The sequence below is a fragment of the Alternaria incomplexa genome (assembly GCF_024043165.1).
Source record: "Alternaria incomplexa strain BMP 0042 chromosome Unknown scaffold_17, whole genome shotgun sequence".
NCBI lineage: Eukaryota > Fungi > Ascomycota > Dothideomycetes > Pleosporales > Pleosporaceae > Alternaria > Alternaria incomplexa.
The window spans coordinates 591247-606807 of NW_026249866.1; the positions used below are offsets into that span (position 1 = coordinate 591247).

The 15561-nt window shown below is 52.2% G+C and overlaps 3 protein-coding genes across 3 annotated transcripts; 2 read left to right on the forward strand and 1 right to left on the reverse strand.

Moving 5' to 3' along the window:
* Positions 1 to 5940: 5940 nt before the first annotated feature.
* J4E90_009841 (uncharacterized protein) lies at positions 5941 to 7130 on the forward strand (the record flags this gene model as incomplete). The annotated part of the gene is made up of 2 exons (XM_051439359.1): positions 5941 to 6618; positions 6669 to 7130. 2 exons carry the CDS (start codon positions 5941 to 5943, stop codon positions 7128 to 7130), a joined length of 1140 nt encoding a protein of 379 aa, XP_051286963.1.
* A 1430-nt stretch (positions 7131 to 8560) lies between these two features.
* J4E90_009842 (uncharacterized protein) lies at positions 8561 to 10061 on the forward strand (the record flags this gene model as incomplete). The annotated part of the gene is made up of 5 exons (XM_051439360.1): positions 8561 to 8631; positions 8870 to 8961; positions 9030 to 9402; positions 9583 to 9937; positions 9987 to 10061. The coding sequence occupies 5 exons, from the start codon at positions 8561 to 8563 to the stop codon at positions 10059 to 10061; spliced, it is 966 nt and encodes a 321-aa protein (XP_051286964.1).
* Positions 10062 to 12980: 2919 nt separating this feature from the next.
* On the reverse strand, positions 12981 to 14024 carry J4E90_009843 (uncharacterized protein; the record flags this gene model as incomplete). The annotated part of the gene is made up of 1 exon (XM_051439361.1): positions 12981 to 14024. The coding sequence occupies one exon, from the start codon at positions 14022 to 14024 to the stop codon at positions 12981 to 12983; it is 1044 nt and encodes a 347-aa protein (XP_051286965.1).
* Between the last annotated feature and the right edge of the window lie 1537 nt (positions 14025 to 15561).

Sequence of the window (15561 nt, forward strand, 5' to 3'; positions counted from 1 at the left end):
CGTTGGCTGGCCATGTGGTAAGATAGGACGGCGAAATCCGTACGAGTTCGCCATGTCCTATTCAGAAAAGGAGGAAAGGAGTATAGTCTGGTGGCGGTGGTGGCGGTAAAACGGTACGGGAGTCAGGCCGCCACGCAAAAAGAACACATAGGAGATGTCATGAAAATAGCATAGCCACGTGAAGAGACGGGATTCTGTGATCTCGATCGGAATGTGGGGAAAACCGTCAGAGTGACATTGAGGGTGTGATAAAGAACGGAACGGAGCGAACGGACGACTGCCGAATGTAGGTGTGGGTGTTTGTGTGTGTAAGAGAGGAAACTAATGTCGGCTATCGATCCCTTCAATCCTAACGGCGATGTCCACTGCATGATGTGGTTTCTGGGTGGCCAGACTGCCTGAGCATGCAGGACATCACACCCTAGAAACTCTAAACACGACGATATCTGCCGTACGGATTGCCTGACATGCAAAGTGGAGGAGTGGGCGGCGCTTGCATGCTTGCGTATCTCCTGGACGCCTCTTCGAAGCCGGCAACTCACGATGTACAATATACTGTAACGATAGTCGTAGTTCTAAATCAAACGCAACTCTACCATACCACAGGCTCTACTGTTACACACTCAAATCACTGGTACTCGGTACTTCTAGGTCCCAGACTCGGTACCTCCCTGCTGCACCTCCGTTTCTTGTCGACCGCAAGCCTCATGCACGGCACCCCGCAAAAATTCCGATTGAGGAAGGAGTAAAAAACAAGTTACACAAGGTACCGTACAGGAAAATCCTGTTTCTACACGCGAGCAGTCTGAACGTCTTTGAACAGCACTAACGCCTGATGTTGACAATGCAGCAAGAAAAAAAGTTGGCATCACGTCAGCAAAACGCGCGTCTCAGGTTCTGTAATTGTTGGTCGCCCTATATGCGGCTGTGTTATAGTTTGCAGTTGGTGGTGGCCAAGTTCACCGGCGTGTCCTGCAGGTCGCAAGCTGGTGGGGCAAAGGACCCTGTTTTCCCTCAAACCAATACCAAATTTCGACGCGGGTATGCGCCGTTCAAACTTACACGCTCGAGACGCATGCGATAAGACGTGACTTGCAGTTCGCAGCGGCATCCCAAGTAGGCAAACCCAAAATCGTCACGGACCCTGCGCCTTGCTTGCTTACCTGGGAACGCGCTTGTTGCTAGGTTGGCCAAACTAGCCCATAGACCAAAGCACGACATGTGTTTGCCTTTGGCGTCTAAGTTTGGCGCAGGTTTGGTGTAGGTTTAGCCTGGCTGGCGAGCAGCGGACCTCCTAAACTCCGACGAGGCTAGAAGAGACGTCGAAGGAGGCTTCTAGCTGCCGTTCTCCCAAGGGCTACCAGGAGGCACTTCCGTCGCAAAGAAAGATGGGTGTTGCGAATGTTCGCTTAGGATTTGGAAGCTTTTTCGGGGTCTTGCGCAGGGGCTGATGTGGCGTGGGCGGAAGTGCTGCGATCCTGCTGTTACTTTTGCGCCTCAGGCTTCCATGCGTCTTCGAGAAGCTCTCATTTTGGAAGGGTGAGCTCTGTTTGCTTGCTTTGTGGAACGTAAGCCTTCTGATGCTTTCTTTCTTTACATATTGTTATCCCCTCCTACACGTCTAGTTCGTCGTATTGATGTCAAATTCAAGGAATGCTGAAGTCTGTGTTGAGGCGGCTGGCTGATGTTCTCAAATTCAGTGTTCTGTGCCACATGTATACATCGCCGTGATCCCACAGTAGGGACAACCCATGCCATCGTCGTACACATTAACAGCCGGTGCGAACAAGCAACTGCCGACCTTGCAGGTAGCGAGGGATCGCATCTTCCGTGCGATGTAGCACTTCTCAACGGCTGTTGCAGCATGTTGACGATCATCCCATATACATGGCAACTCGTTCCCAGGTACTCGTCCCGTAACAATCCCCCCCACAAACATCAAGACAGCCACACGCTATGGCTCGAGCACGATGGGAAGAAGTTGTTCTTAGAGAAGATTGAGATCGAATTCAGATCGACGATTGTTGAGTAACGGCGAGTGGTTTATCTTTGCTTTTCGGTATCAGGAGTTTGGTGTCTGGGCAACGGCCAGCTGCAAGGATGTAAACTCTCGTAACGTTTGAGTATCAAAGTAAGAGCTGGGGAATTGTTCTCGCCGTACACGAAAGCTGTACTACCTTGATGCCTGCTGTGCTACCATATGACAGTACGATATGTTGCAACAAAGATAACGTTAATGAAGCGGATGAGGTTTGAAACGAGGTGACGGTGAGTCGTATTTAGCCAGCTTGTGTGTGATAGAAGTCCGATTTGAGCCGCATTAATTCGGCACGTTGTGACGGTTGTTAAGTGTATGATTCGAGTGGGTCCATGGAAGCACTAAAGTCATTTCCTCGTCGAACCGACATTGGAACACGGACGTGTTGTGCTTGACATTGCGCCATATCCGCAATGCTCAATAGAGACTTCGGAGATGATGTTGGTAGTGATGCGCAATAGTAGTGCGCTACTAAGAACAGATCATAACAGTTCGTGGTATGCTCTGAATCTGCACCTAATAGCTTAGTACGGTACATAACCGGTGGGATTGATCATCATATAACTGCGCAAACGATACTCGCGTTCGGTGCAAGATAACAAGGCTATGGCGAGCAGTTCCCTTGAAATGTTTGAACGGAAGAAGGCCCTGTGCGTTTCCCTTCTTGGTGATCAGGCGAAGTGTGCCGACTCCCGCGCCTTGGATGATGGAGTGGCGCTTTTTTTCTCAAACCGATCGGAACCGGCACATAGCAATCAAAACGAGGGCACGCATTTTCGACGTGATGTCATGATATATGGGGAACGGCCTATTTCTCACATGTGCAGCGGGTTGATTCCTTCAATGCCCGATCGACTGGTGCTGTAGCAGCTGTACGCGAGATGATCTACTCGTAGGTAACGGACCAATATTGACTGCACGATGAGCACCGTTCGCTGCCTGCGAACCAACCGAACGTGATGATATGCAGCCTGCACTCAGAACAGTCAGTCAAGAGCCAGGGTGCGATGGAGCCAAGACGTCCCCTTTCGGGGAAGATGGGCCAGGCGAAAGTATGAACAGCAAGACGAACCGCACACCAAAGTGCTTTTGATAAGGAACAGGCAAGACGGTAACCGCATGTGGTGCAAATCGGACGATATTGACTCTGCGAAAAAAAGTTGGTGGCTCTCGTGCAGCAATCCCTTGCTGAGACTGGCCCGTTCACTGCGTCGCTTGGCGTGAAGTCGGAAAGCACTTGCATGCAATCGGTGCGCGAAGGCCGAAATTGAGTAGCGCAATGTACCCAGCTATAGTTGTGTGCATATTGACGTGACGAGGCATCGCCTTTTGAGAGAGCACCGTCACTATCATCCCTATAGGCAGATAGGGAGGAAGATGAGCGCACATGTCTTTCGCATAATGTTTCGTGGGGGTCAACGCTCGGCTGTGGTGTGTGATAACTAGCCACCGCACGGATACCAGAGTGAAACGGCGTAGTAGGCTCGGGAGAAAGAGGCAGATGCGGCACTGCACGTGTTGTGTTGAAGCTTTTGTGGTCCGCAGCGGACGGGAATCGCAGACAAAGTGCAAAGCGGGTCTTTCGATTCGCTTTCGTGCTCGCAGCAATGTCGGCGTGAAGGGACGCAAGTCACGGTGCTGCTCGCGTAGGCGTATGAAGAAGGAAGAACTAGGCATGGGCACTAGTATGGCGCAAAGTTAAAAGATGGAGAGACAGTGTCAGGGACCCACGGCAGCTTGGACCAGGACTCTACCTGATCCCACGCAACCGTCGAGCGGAACCGGCAAGTGACAAACTACAGACCGAATTAGTACCAGGCGTACGCTAGACGTGACTCTCTTCCATGAATCCTTCACCGAAGGATGTTTTTGGACCTTCTCCGTGGGTAATTAAGCGACGGATTGCGGCCCCCGCCTATAGCTGCTGTGTGGGAGATTGGGACTCGACTTGTCGAAGAGTCGCTGAGATGACAGTACAAGTGATGTGAGGGGTCACTGACTGGAGATCATCGTCGTCGTCTCGAGTGTTGGCTAAGAGGGTGCCCAAACATGGGCTTCGGTGGAATATGCCGTCTCGCTCACGGTATTTGGCCGTCGTGGAGTGGAGCGGAAGCCCTTGCCAGGGCAGCGTTGAAGGGTCGCACCAACGCGTGCAATAAGCTTTGAGCGTCATCGTCTAGAAAAGCTCGTAGTTTTGACGAGTCGAGCGGGTGCAGCTGTGCCGTGATGACCCTGTTTCCGGCCCAGGGATGCCACGAGGCCGCTTCCGCAGCCAATGGCGCCCCCCTGCTAGTTCTAAACGTTCGCTTGCATCTGCCTTGTTCCTGAGGCGCTCCTGCCTCCCTCGCCCCGAACTCACTGACACCAACGTCTTCGCCGCGTGCCGGCCAGAGGCGCGCCGCTGCACAACCTCATCTGAACTGCGACCGAGTCAAATGCACTACGCCAGCACGGGGCACATGTTTTCTTCTCAACAACATGCACATCACTGGTGCTCCGTACCTCGCCACCAGGGCCATTATTCAGTCGCCAGCGACCGTTTAGCTGCGTCGCCCTGTTCGCAGCTGGTGGGCCGGCTTTCCTACCGCTTTGGTGCAGACCACCGGCATTGATAAACCGCCTGGCATATGAGCAGCCGGTCCGCAAGGCGACGATAGATGATGATAGTCGATTAACTGCATCAGGTCCGTTTTCGCTGGCGCTAGACATGTTCACCTGATGCTTCAGTCGCGCGCTGCTACTCGCCTCCACACTATGCTGCAGATCAACATGTTGCAGCCAAAAGGCACCGTCCGTCGCAACCATGCGCTGTGCTCGATGCTAAGGGTGGTGCCGCGCTGTCCATCGTGCAGATCACCCTGGGTATTAATTGCGTGATGCTATAGCCTACCCCACGAATCGCCAGACATGCGAGGTTAGGCTCACGTTTCACCCAACTCCCGCCAATCCCACCTGGGACGCGCCGCCGACAGCCTAGACACTTTTGCTGTTATTGGTACTTCGCGTCTTGCAGGGGCCCTCCTCGTTGCTGCAGGTATCAACACTAGTGCTTGTGAGCCACACTTAACCCGCTGCAGTGTCTTTTTTACCACATACATGCAGGGAAAGCCTTCATGTTTGACGTGCCCGCCTCCCGAGTCTCACCAACCTTGTACTTCAGACAGTGAGCCACGGCAACCTCAAACGTCCGTCATGGCACACATTGCCAATTGCATGCGCTCGGATTCCGAAAAGTCTCCTGTTTATATAACTCTAGAAACGTCCTCCAGGATGGTAAGCCACTCTGCTCCACTCCACATTGCAATGAACTACCATTTGCCCCGACGTTCACGCTCACTCAGAGACATTCAGGCTACTCGAGACTCCCAATCGCCCACCATCTCTTCTCACTCCAAGAGCCCCTCGCTGGCAACCCTCCAACAGCCAAGCACTTCCAGATACCAACTTTGGCCTTCTGCCAAAAGCCCTGTCGGATTGCCAAAGCACAAAGAATCTTCTGACAAGCTGGCTGCCCTTTCAGCTGGTCGTTCTGCCACTTCTCTCAGTGACACTGCCGTATTGCCTGAGAGCAGTCTACCCTTCTGGCAGCGTACTGGATCCTTGTCAAGAAGGAGGAAAGTCAGTGTGCCTGAGCTTGGAAACACCATGACTACCGTTCAGGAAATGTCTATCGACTCTCGTAAGTGTAAACTGACATCTCTTCATCCGAGCCATGGCTGATAATCTGTCCAGCAACCATCCCAGGGAGACCACCTCTTCGCAAGCTTTCTTACGAGGCTTTTGGTCACGAGAGATCGTGCAGTGCTCCCGGCTCCAACTGGAGGACGGGACCCTTTGGCGATGCCATGATGGCCTGTGTGACAGGTCCTTCCCCTGTCCCATCTCAACACACCAACGGCCCTATGTCCTCTGATCTGCCCAATGCTTCTGGAAGACCATTGTCACCAATCCTCAGCCCCGGTGCCACACCCAGACCTTATCTCAAGGTTCAGACCGCCAACATCGACGAAGAATCCGACCTGCGCCCACAAGTACCGCCTAAATCGCCAGCCGTTGAACGCAAAACGTCTCCAGCTCCACTCATCCTGAACTCTAAAGCAAGCCGACCACAGCTGACTACGCCTGCATCAATGACCTCGGGCGGTAACACACCACTGAGTGCGATGGACCTCCGACGATCACCCAATGGCAGCATTCCTCTACCTACCCCGCCCTCGACCTTTACCAATCCTTTCTATGCATCATCACCCGCTTCGAACCGAGGCTCACCGCGTACTGAGAGGAGAGATCCTATTTCATCGCAGAGTTCCACTCATAATCGAAACATGTCTGAATCGTCCATCATGGAAAGAGGTCGACCTAAGCGACGCAACAGCAAGAGAGAGCGCAGCCGCACCATGTCAGAGGCCAACGGCTCTGAACCTACTCCTGACGCATGGAAACTGCCTGAAGGCATGCGTGTGCCAGAAGCTGCCAGACGTATGAGCGACGCCGACAAGAAGCTACTCCACAAGCAGGCCTATGACCAGGCTGGCAACTTCGAGGTGCTGAACAAACGTGATGTAGCATCACTATCAAGGGTAAGCTCGTCACCGCCTCATCCGAATAACAAATGCTAATCTCACTACAGGAACTCAGAGCACTCGACGAGCGCTGCGACTACCTTCGAAAGACCTACAAATCACTACGTGCCGGCCGCCAAAAGCTGCATGGCCGTATGATTGCTTATCTGAGGCGCGGAGAAACTGTCATCTTCTCACGCGAATCACTTCTCAAACAGGAAGAGGCACTGGCGGAACTGGACATCTCGATCGACGAGTTCATTCTGAAACTAGAGCAAGCCGAAAATCGGCGCTTGCGACTTCGGCAAAAGCTACTCGAGCACGTTGCGGCTGCTATTGTGCTCAACCCTAGCGCGCGGGATCAGGTAGCCGAAACTACTCCACCTCGAAGCCCTGTAAAGATCGACAGCCCATCTCGACATGAACGAAAAGAGACCGAGTCTATCAAGATATACGCCGACGGACACGTTTTAAATCTCTTCTCCGACATTGAGAAGGCCATCGGCAAGATGTGCGAACAATCTTGCTGAGCGCCTCACGACATTCATTTCTTCTATCTTTCCATCGTCGATACCCTCTTCCTTGCCTTGACGGCGTACCATTAATTTCGACCCCCGGACTTCTTACGACTTCCTTATCTGTATCATAACGGCTCAAGCATACTTTTCTCTTACCATTACTCGTTCTTTTATTCCAGGGTGGCCCCTTGACATTTGTCCATACAAAAGAACGCTCATACCATCGACATTCTGCTTTATTGTATACGTTGGCATATATACCCGAGCTTTTGCCCATCCTTTCTGTTCTTCGAAGTAGTCTTTTGCGCATCAATACTTTCTCTTACATCACGATGTCAGGAATGGCGATGACCATGTTGGGGGCGTTTCATGTTTGAGCTTTGACAAGGGCAGGACGCTATTGTGGCGCACCATGTATCTAGGTACTACCTGCAGGGGTAGATGAATCAAGAATGACATTTCAAAGCCAAGTGTTTCGGTCTCTTCCCAATAATCCTGGTGGCGCTGATCGTGCTTAGAGCCCATGTCGAGACATCGTCATTTTTCCAACATCTTGCTCGGGCCTTGTGTGAGATATCGCACTGACGGGTCTGGTCCGTACGGCGTCCAGTTTATGTCTTCCAGGCCCGAGCTGTGACGTTTGCTGTCACGACGATAGTAGGTAATCTGCCTGCGAGCGCAGTGGGGCAAGTGCAGCTTCGGAGGAGTGCGCATTCTAGAGCTCGAATTGTTTCACTGAGCTACGTAACGCACGTGGCTAGACTGGCGTCCTTGCTATATGATGCCCATTATAGGCTGTTTCGACGACATCGCAGCGTCTTGAGAGGTGTCCGGTGAAACGGGCATACGGTGGGGCTGCGAACATGAGAGGGGACTGCCCAGAGTATTGTTTCTATAGGTTGCCGGGGTGTCTATAGTGTTACGCGGGGATGCACAGTTGAGCACCCGCGCAGCAGTCACATCAATTTCCTTGTTCTCACCCTAGTTGAGCTGGAGACGAGTTTTGCAGAGTTTTCAACGTACATTGCGTCGACATCCATTGACCTGTGCAAAGATGTAGGCCGCGCCCAGAACACAGCGGGCCAGATACGGATCTCGGCCGCCGTCAAGTTTCAGAAGCCGATTAGAAGACTGCAAGGCCTATCCCAACAGACGGCACGCATCGTGCATCGATTTCCCGCCATCATCGAGACTTCAGGCATATTTGCCGTTTATCAGAAATGACCTCTTCAGCAGGTGCGAAAGTCGGCATGTTGGTCGAGATGGAGCAAGTAGTCGGGTGAGAGGGTCCGCTTCCACCTGCCGCGGCCGGACGCTCCAGTCTCTTTGGGTCGGCGCCACCTTTCTCCGCATGGTCCGTGCCCGGCGAAAAACCTCACTTCTTTGGGCGACGACGTGACTACCTATGGAGAGCCATAATTTCCACCGTCACACTCACCACCATGGCTACCAACAGCATCAAGTTATTGACCGGCAACAGCTATCCCGAACTCGCTGCTCTCGTTGCCGACCGGTACGTTCAAGTTCTTCACTCTTGACGCTCTTTCGAAGCTGCGACTTGGCATGCAGCTGCCCAACGACTGCAACATATTTACCCCCACCATCATGCAATAGCAATGGGTATCGCACAATCCGCAAATTCATTCGGCTTTTCTCTGATGCTTCCTTGTTTTTTCTTCTGAAACCGACGCAGAAACAGAGCCTCGGGGTGTTAAGCACGTGCCCCAACTGCATCGCTAATTGAGTCACAGACTCGGAATCGAGCTTACCAAGATTCTTGTGCTCCAGTACTCGAACCAGGAGACTTCCGTGACTATTGGAGAGTCCGTTCGAGACGAAGATGGTATGCATCATCATATCTATACGGGATCGAGTATCGCTGCGTCTAGTGCTCGGCTTACCACATCGCAGTCTTCATCCTGCAATCCACACCACCAGGCGACATCAATGATGCTCTCATGGAGCTGCTGATTATGATCAATGCATGCAAGACCGCTTCCGCGCGCCGCATCACCGCTGTGATTCCAAACTTCCCGTATGCCCGCCAGGACAAGAAGGACAAGTCCCGTGCGCCAATCACCGCAAAACTCATGGCAAACATGCTTCAAACCGCCGGTTGCAACCACGTCATCACAATGGATCTTCACGCCAGTCAGATTCAGGGGTTCTTCAATGTCCCCGTCGATAACCTCTATGCTGAACCCAGCACGCTCAGATGGATTCGCGAAAACCTGGACGTCAAGGACTGTGTCATCGTCAGTCCAGATGCGGGAGGCGCCAAGAGGTAAGACCACACGCCCTATCTGCTAAAAACTCCCCCAAGTCTTGGTGCCGAGTACGGCAGTGAGCAGTGGTACAACGGCGCGAACTCAGGACCCGAAGTCTTACTCTGTCCCATACTGAACTCTCGGACTGTCCTCCGTAGAACGACTTCTAGAATCTGCTAGTACTAACGCATTTTCAGGGCAACCTCGATAGCGGATGGCTTGAACCTTGGCTTTGCCCTCATCCACAAGGAGCGCACGCGCCCCAACGAGGTTTCGCGTATGGTGCTAGTCGGAGACGTACGAGGAAAGACGGCTATCCTGGTCGATGACATGGCCGACACATGCGGTACACTTGTCAAAGCAGCGGACGTTCTCATCTCCGAGGGTGCAAAGGATGCTCTTGCGATCGTCACCCACGGCATCCTGAGTGGCAATGCCATTGAAGCTTTGAACGGCAGCAAGCTCAAGAAGATCGTCGTCACGAACACCGTACCCCATGAAGACAAGAAGGAGTTGTGCGACCGCATCGAGACAATCGATATTAGTCCGACCGTAAGTAACTCCCTACACTTGGGAAAGATACCGCTCTAACGGCACACAGCTTGCCGAGGCCTGCAGGCGTACCCACAACGGCGAGAGTGTTAGTTTCCTCTTCAAGCACGCGCCCGTCGACTAAGGGAGGCATCATCATTCGGTCAACGGCAGTCATTTAGCATATGAATTAACGGCGTCACTGGCGGTATAGGCGTTAGGATCAGCATCAGGACTTGGACTATTCTTCAGACGACAGACATCATGAGTCTATGAAGATCTGCAGATCGCCTTCAGATCCCGCATCTATTGGCGAAGCCACTGCTGCAGCATGAGGCGTCGCACTAAGTGCATTAATGAAATTGCACGTTTCTATAACATCTTCTTTCCGCTAAACTCGTGGCAGGTGCTTCTAAACTAAATCCGCTGTCAGCCGGGTTGACATGCATGCGCAAGAGGACGCCATGGTGAGGCACTTGTCTAGTCCGTCACGTTGCGCGATACGAACTAGCGAGTTAGCTGCTTTTAGCATGGAGCAGATCGAACTTTATATCATCGTCAAACTACACTCTCCCCACGCACAAATAAGGTTTCAAGACCTGCGAGATCTCGCTGATCTTTACTGCGCATGCTCAAGGTGCGGGATCAATCACCGCTAGACATCGCTTACAGGCATGTACTGTACTATCACGATGCATGTGCGTCGTACTGGCTTGCGCGGTGACAGGCTTAACATGCAGCCACAACCAGCACCTTTAGACTGACATCAAACGATGATCGACAAACACGCGGAGTATTGTACTCTCCCGGTTAGTGTTACTTCGACAAGTTCGTACGCCTCAGCCACCTCCAGACACGCTCCACATATCGCAGCCAGCATACCCTAAGGAGGATTGTGTGACCAAATGCGGTAGACTCCGAGAGCTCCACCTGCCACTACTCAGCGACCTCCTCCACCCTCAGGATTCAATCATTGTTATCAGTAATCACCTCAGATCCTGCCGAGTCAAGTCGCCTTTATTCCCGAATTAATTCCTACGACTGCTGAAGCTCCTCGGAGGTTTCAAACCATGATGAAGATCACGATGCTCACCTTACCCACCGATCTTCCGCGCCGATCCGAGGGTGAAAGTGGTCCAAACGCGTTGCTATGTTTAACTCGTGGGTTGAGCGGAGGTGGAATCTGGAGATATCCGTGAAATGCGGATTTTAACTTTGGGGTTTGACTATGATCGGACTTGTAGTTTTTGCATCCACCGATGCCGAAGTTCTGCCACCGCGTCGGCATGGCTAGTGCGTGGCTGAAGAACATGTTCAAACAAGCGTTCAGTGCTAAGCGACTGCCCGTCCAGAACGGTTCCACGCGATGCAACGGAACTCATGGCCGCTTGTGTTTCGCCGCTCGTAAGGGCGCGCCAGTCGAGTGGCTGGGCTGCGCATTGCACTGAATGTGAGAGTTGTGATTTGGCTGTCTCAATGCGAAGTCATTTTGACCTGGCTGAGTTCGATATGTTTGAGAGGCGGTGAGCACGACAATTTTTAACAAGATGTCGCCGTTTTACTACGGTGGAAGATGCGGTCAACATTCTCGCGATGCTTGGCAGCCATCGCGCAGGACGGTTCACCCCACAGCAGCACTGACCATCAGATGACCACCATCCCCATACCCTTTATCAACGCTATCGCACGGCTGAATGCGAATGCGAGGTCTTTCAGCCAGCGTAGATACGAACTACAGTTCTCTCTCAACCCCTTCGAATACGGTTTCAATAGCCTACACGGCTACCGAGCTGCCTCAAGAATACACGCAGTCTACCCCTTACGACAAGGATATACCGCGTAGGCACACGCGCGAGAGCACGCAAGTAGATCCCAAGGGTTCTCCGACATGCAAGCAAACGCAAGGATCTAGCATCACGCACCACCAGCACCCCAGCTACCCATAAACTCAAAGAGCCGGAAGAAGCCAAACGAACGCACGAGACAATCCCACTCCCCAAAGACCCCCCATGCCTGCCTCGCATCGAAGACACAAGTTTCCCAGGTTCCAGATTCCCCAAAAACCCGCGGTGGAAAATTAAAGTTGTCCTCACCCCAGGACGGACCGAAAGAGCAGAGGAGCGGGTGAGAACTTTATATGGCGCAATCGTGCGTCGCAACGCAACACATCCCTTCCCTTATCACATGCTTTCCGCTTTCCACCTCACCGGATTGAGAGTGCAGCCAGCCTCGTTACGGGTGCCATTGTGTCTCGAAATGTAGCGGAACCCCCGCGTCAGGGTCCAGGTGATAACTTTCCTTCGACGGTCCGAAATGGTGAACTTTGATGTATTATCATACGACTTTTGGATTCTGGATCTTGACCTGAGGGGATAGTCTGGATCTTCCATTGTGAGTGAAGGGCCGATTCGGGGGGCGAATATTGTGGGCGGAAGGGGCAAGGTGAGACGGTCTTTTGGGGTGGCGTGAGGTGGGGGTGGACCGGTGGAGGTGGGTTGTAAATGTATGAAGATGTTTCGGTGTAGAGGGTCATGTGGAGAAATGTGGTATCGTCGAAGTAAGGGTTTGTACCGGAGTAGCATGTGGAAGGAAGATGCTTGTGCCTGAGGCCTTATCACTGGGATGCGGGCTATGGACGTAGAAGAGTTACTCCCGGGGTATTTGATGTGAACGTCAAGGAGTTTCTCTTCTCGATAGTTTGTGTGAGCTTTTATGAGAGTTGCGGCAGAAGGACTGGACAAAAAGTCAGTGTTGTTCAGATGTGATAGGTTAAGACAAGCGCTTGCTCGGGAGATGTTGTGATGGTGCTTGTACCACGCGGGATTTTGGAGTGAACATCTGCGTGTCACGTCTTGTATAGATGCTTGTTGCGAGCGACGCGATTGATTGTATCTACGTAGACCGCATCGAACAAAGTATATGTCTACGCGATAAGCTTGATAGTCTACCTTCACAGCATGTTCATCACGTACCGATATTTTTCAGTATCAACAGTGATCTCAAATACATCTAAAGTGTCGAAGTATATACATATTCAACCCCTCTTTACAACGACTCTGCTTTCTCACCAACCCAGCTCACTAGCAAGAGCCTTGGTCAGAATCTCCGCCATCTCCGCATGTGTCGCAGCATTGGGATGGTAATCACAACCAACGTCTGAGCCCTGTGACGGCATATCCACCAGACTAATCTTTGTGCTGTTTTGAAGTTGCGCAACCACAGCGTTCAATGCATTCGTCTGCGTAGTCTTCTGCGCTTGACCTGCAGGGTATCCGTCGCCAAGCATAGGCGATGTCAGAAGGAAGAAAGCCGCAGCTGGGTAGTGTGTCTTGATCGTCTTGACGAAGTTGACCATGGCAGCGGTGTATTCTGCTGGAATAATCGGGTCGCGAACGCCGGCTTGATAACCAAAGTCGTTGGTACCAAGATTGATGACTACAGCATCTGGTGTGGCGTTTGCGGGAAAGGTGTAGCTGTTCAGTGGATCGAGAGCGCCGTATCTGGTCCAGCGTTGAGGCATGATGTCGCTTGGATCGGGGGTGGAAGAGACGTAGTTTCTCGTCAGACCGATGCCGCTCCAGGCTATGATGTCGTAGTCGGCATCTAATGCGTCGGCAGCCAGGGCGGCGTAGGTCTTGGGATTGTTCTCCACAGCGGCGCTGTTCACGCATGGGTTGACGCCGTCGAGACCGTAGCCCACGGTGATGGAATCCCCAATGACTTGGATCTTGCGCGAAGCGTAGATATTTGGACCGAAGGTGCCGTCCGTTGTTACGTTGCCAATTGTTATGGTGCCATATGAAGCCTCTGATCGTTTCCGGAGTTCGACCATGTGTTTGCCGTTGCGGAGATCAGCGGGTGTTTTGATGGAGTTGCCATTAACATCAGGAATGACAGTCGCTACTCCATCGATGGTCAATTGAGCACTGTTAGTGCCGCTTGTGCCTTCGATGCCAATGCTAGCGGAGGAACCTGTAAAGGTAAAGGATACGCCGGTTCCGGGCCATGTCAACTCTTGCGTGTCCGGATTCACACGTCCGAGAAATCGAACGGCCGCGACATTGTCGATGGCTGCTAGTAGTACGAGAGGGGATACGGGAAGCTTCATGATAAAATTTGATGGTTTGAAAGATGCGCAGCGCTTCGTGGCACTACGACTACGCACGCATTTATACTGTGCAACATTGTGCTTAGTATTGAGACTAACACGGAGCACCGTTCCTAGTCTCGTGGAATAGTAAACATGCAATATATGCGGATGTCACGATTCAGCGACCTCCGAAATTTGCAGGACGAGAAAACCGGGGAGCCTTTGGAGAATTCCGCGATCTTTCTACGACCACGTTGCTGATGCATGTCCTGTAAACATCATTGGCCAAGAATTTACTTTGCGATATTGCGCATGACACTAGAGAAGTGTGGTAGCCGTAGATTTTGAGAAGATGCGGGGGTACAGCGGTGGGTATGTGGCAAGATGACCGTTGCGATGACGATCGCGGACCTGGTTATTGATGCACTAAACTTGAATTGGAATGGCGCGGAAGACATAAATTCCACGAACGAAGGCTGTTCCCGTCCTTTAGTCCGAGGATATAGCTAAATGACGATGGACAACGCATTCTAGCACATAATGCAAAGGAATTCGTTGTAAGATATAGGAATGAGGCTCGGAATCTTGATCGTGCGCTGGAGTATGCCTTCTTTGCGTATCGGCTTCAGACGGAGCATCGGCATCACTGTGACATGGGAAGTGATGTTGACAAGAGAGCAGAGTATTCTCTAAGATAAGAGCCACGCCAACAAAGTCTGCTCCCAAAGATCTCAAGGTGACCTTTCCATCCACATCGACCTCAAATCGCGACGATTAACATCCAGCCCATGAACCCCGGGGATCATTTACTTCTCGCGCAGTCGCTCCTGCTACTAATGGTATGTACGCATCGGACAAGACGATGCGCGGACGTTGACGCGGTCTTTCAGTTCCTGAATCTCGGTGTGTTGTAGATTCCAAGGACACGAGACAGGTAACTGAGCTTGACCTGTGCGACGCCGTAGCATAACGATAGGATATGGATGAATGCGAAACGATAGGGATCACACCCCTCAGATCTGGAACTGAATGGAGCAGATGCATGGCTAGAACGAGGATATGGAGAACAGTCGCTGAATGCCGATAAAGAATGGAGATGTTGAGAATGAAGGTAAAGATGCGAACCCACTCGGTAGTGAAGAATTTGGAGAGCACAGGGTGCGGCCCGAGGTATAAGGATAGGATATCGATAAATGAAAGGCAATACGAATGATTTGATAGCCGGAACTGGGTCGGAGTTCCGATGAGCCGAGTCCACTGGCTGCAGTATTGGTGATGGTGTTGAGTTGGTGCGAGATGGTATTGGAGTCGAGTGCTCCAAACGACAAGGATGTTGTATTGATGACGATGGTGATGATAGGAATGTGACAGCGATGAAGAGCACGAACATGGCGATCTGCTTAGGCTTTGCACTCTGTCCATCGCCAACATAGGCGTCTTCGATTTCCAGTTCTTTGGTAGCGAGGCAGATAATGCTCTTTGGCGGCAGCACCTGGTGAGGAAGTCGGGGGGGGGGGGGGGTGGGCGGCCGCCCCCGGGGGTTGTTGGGGGGGGG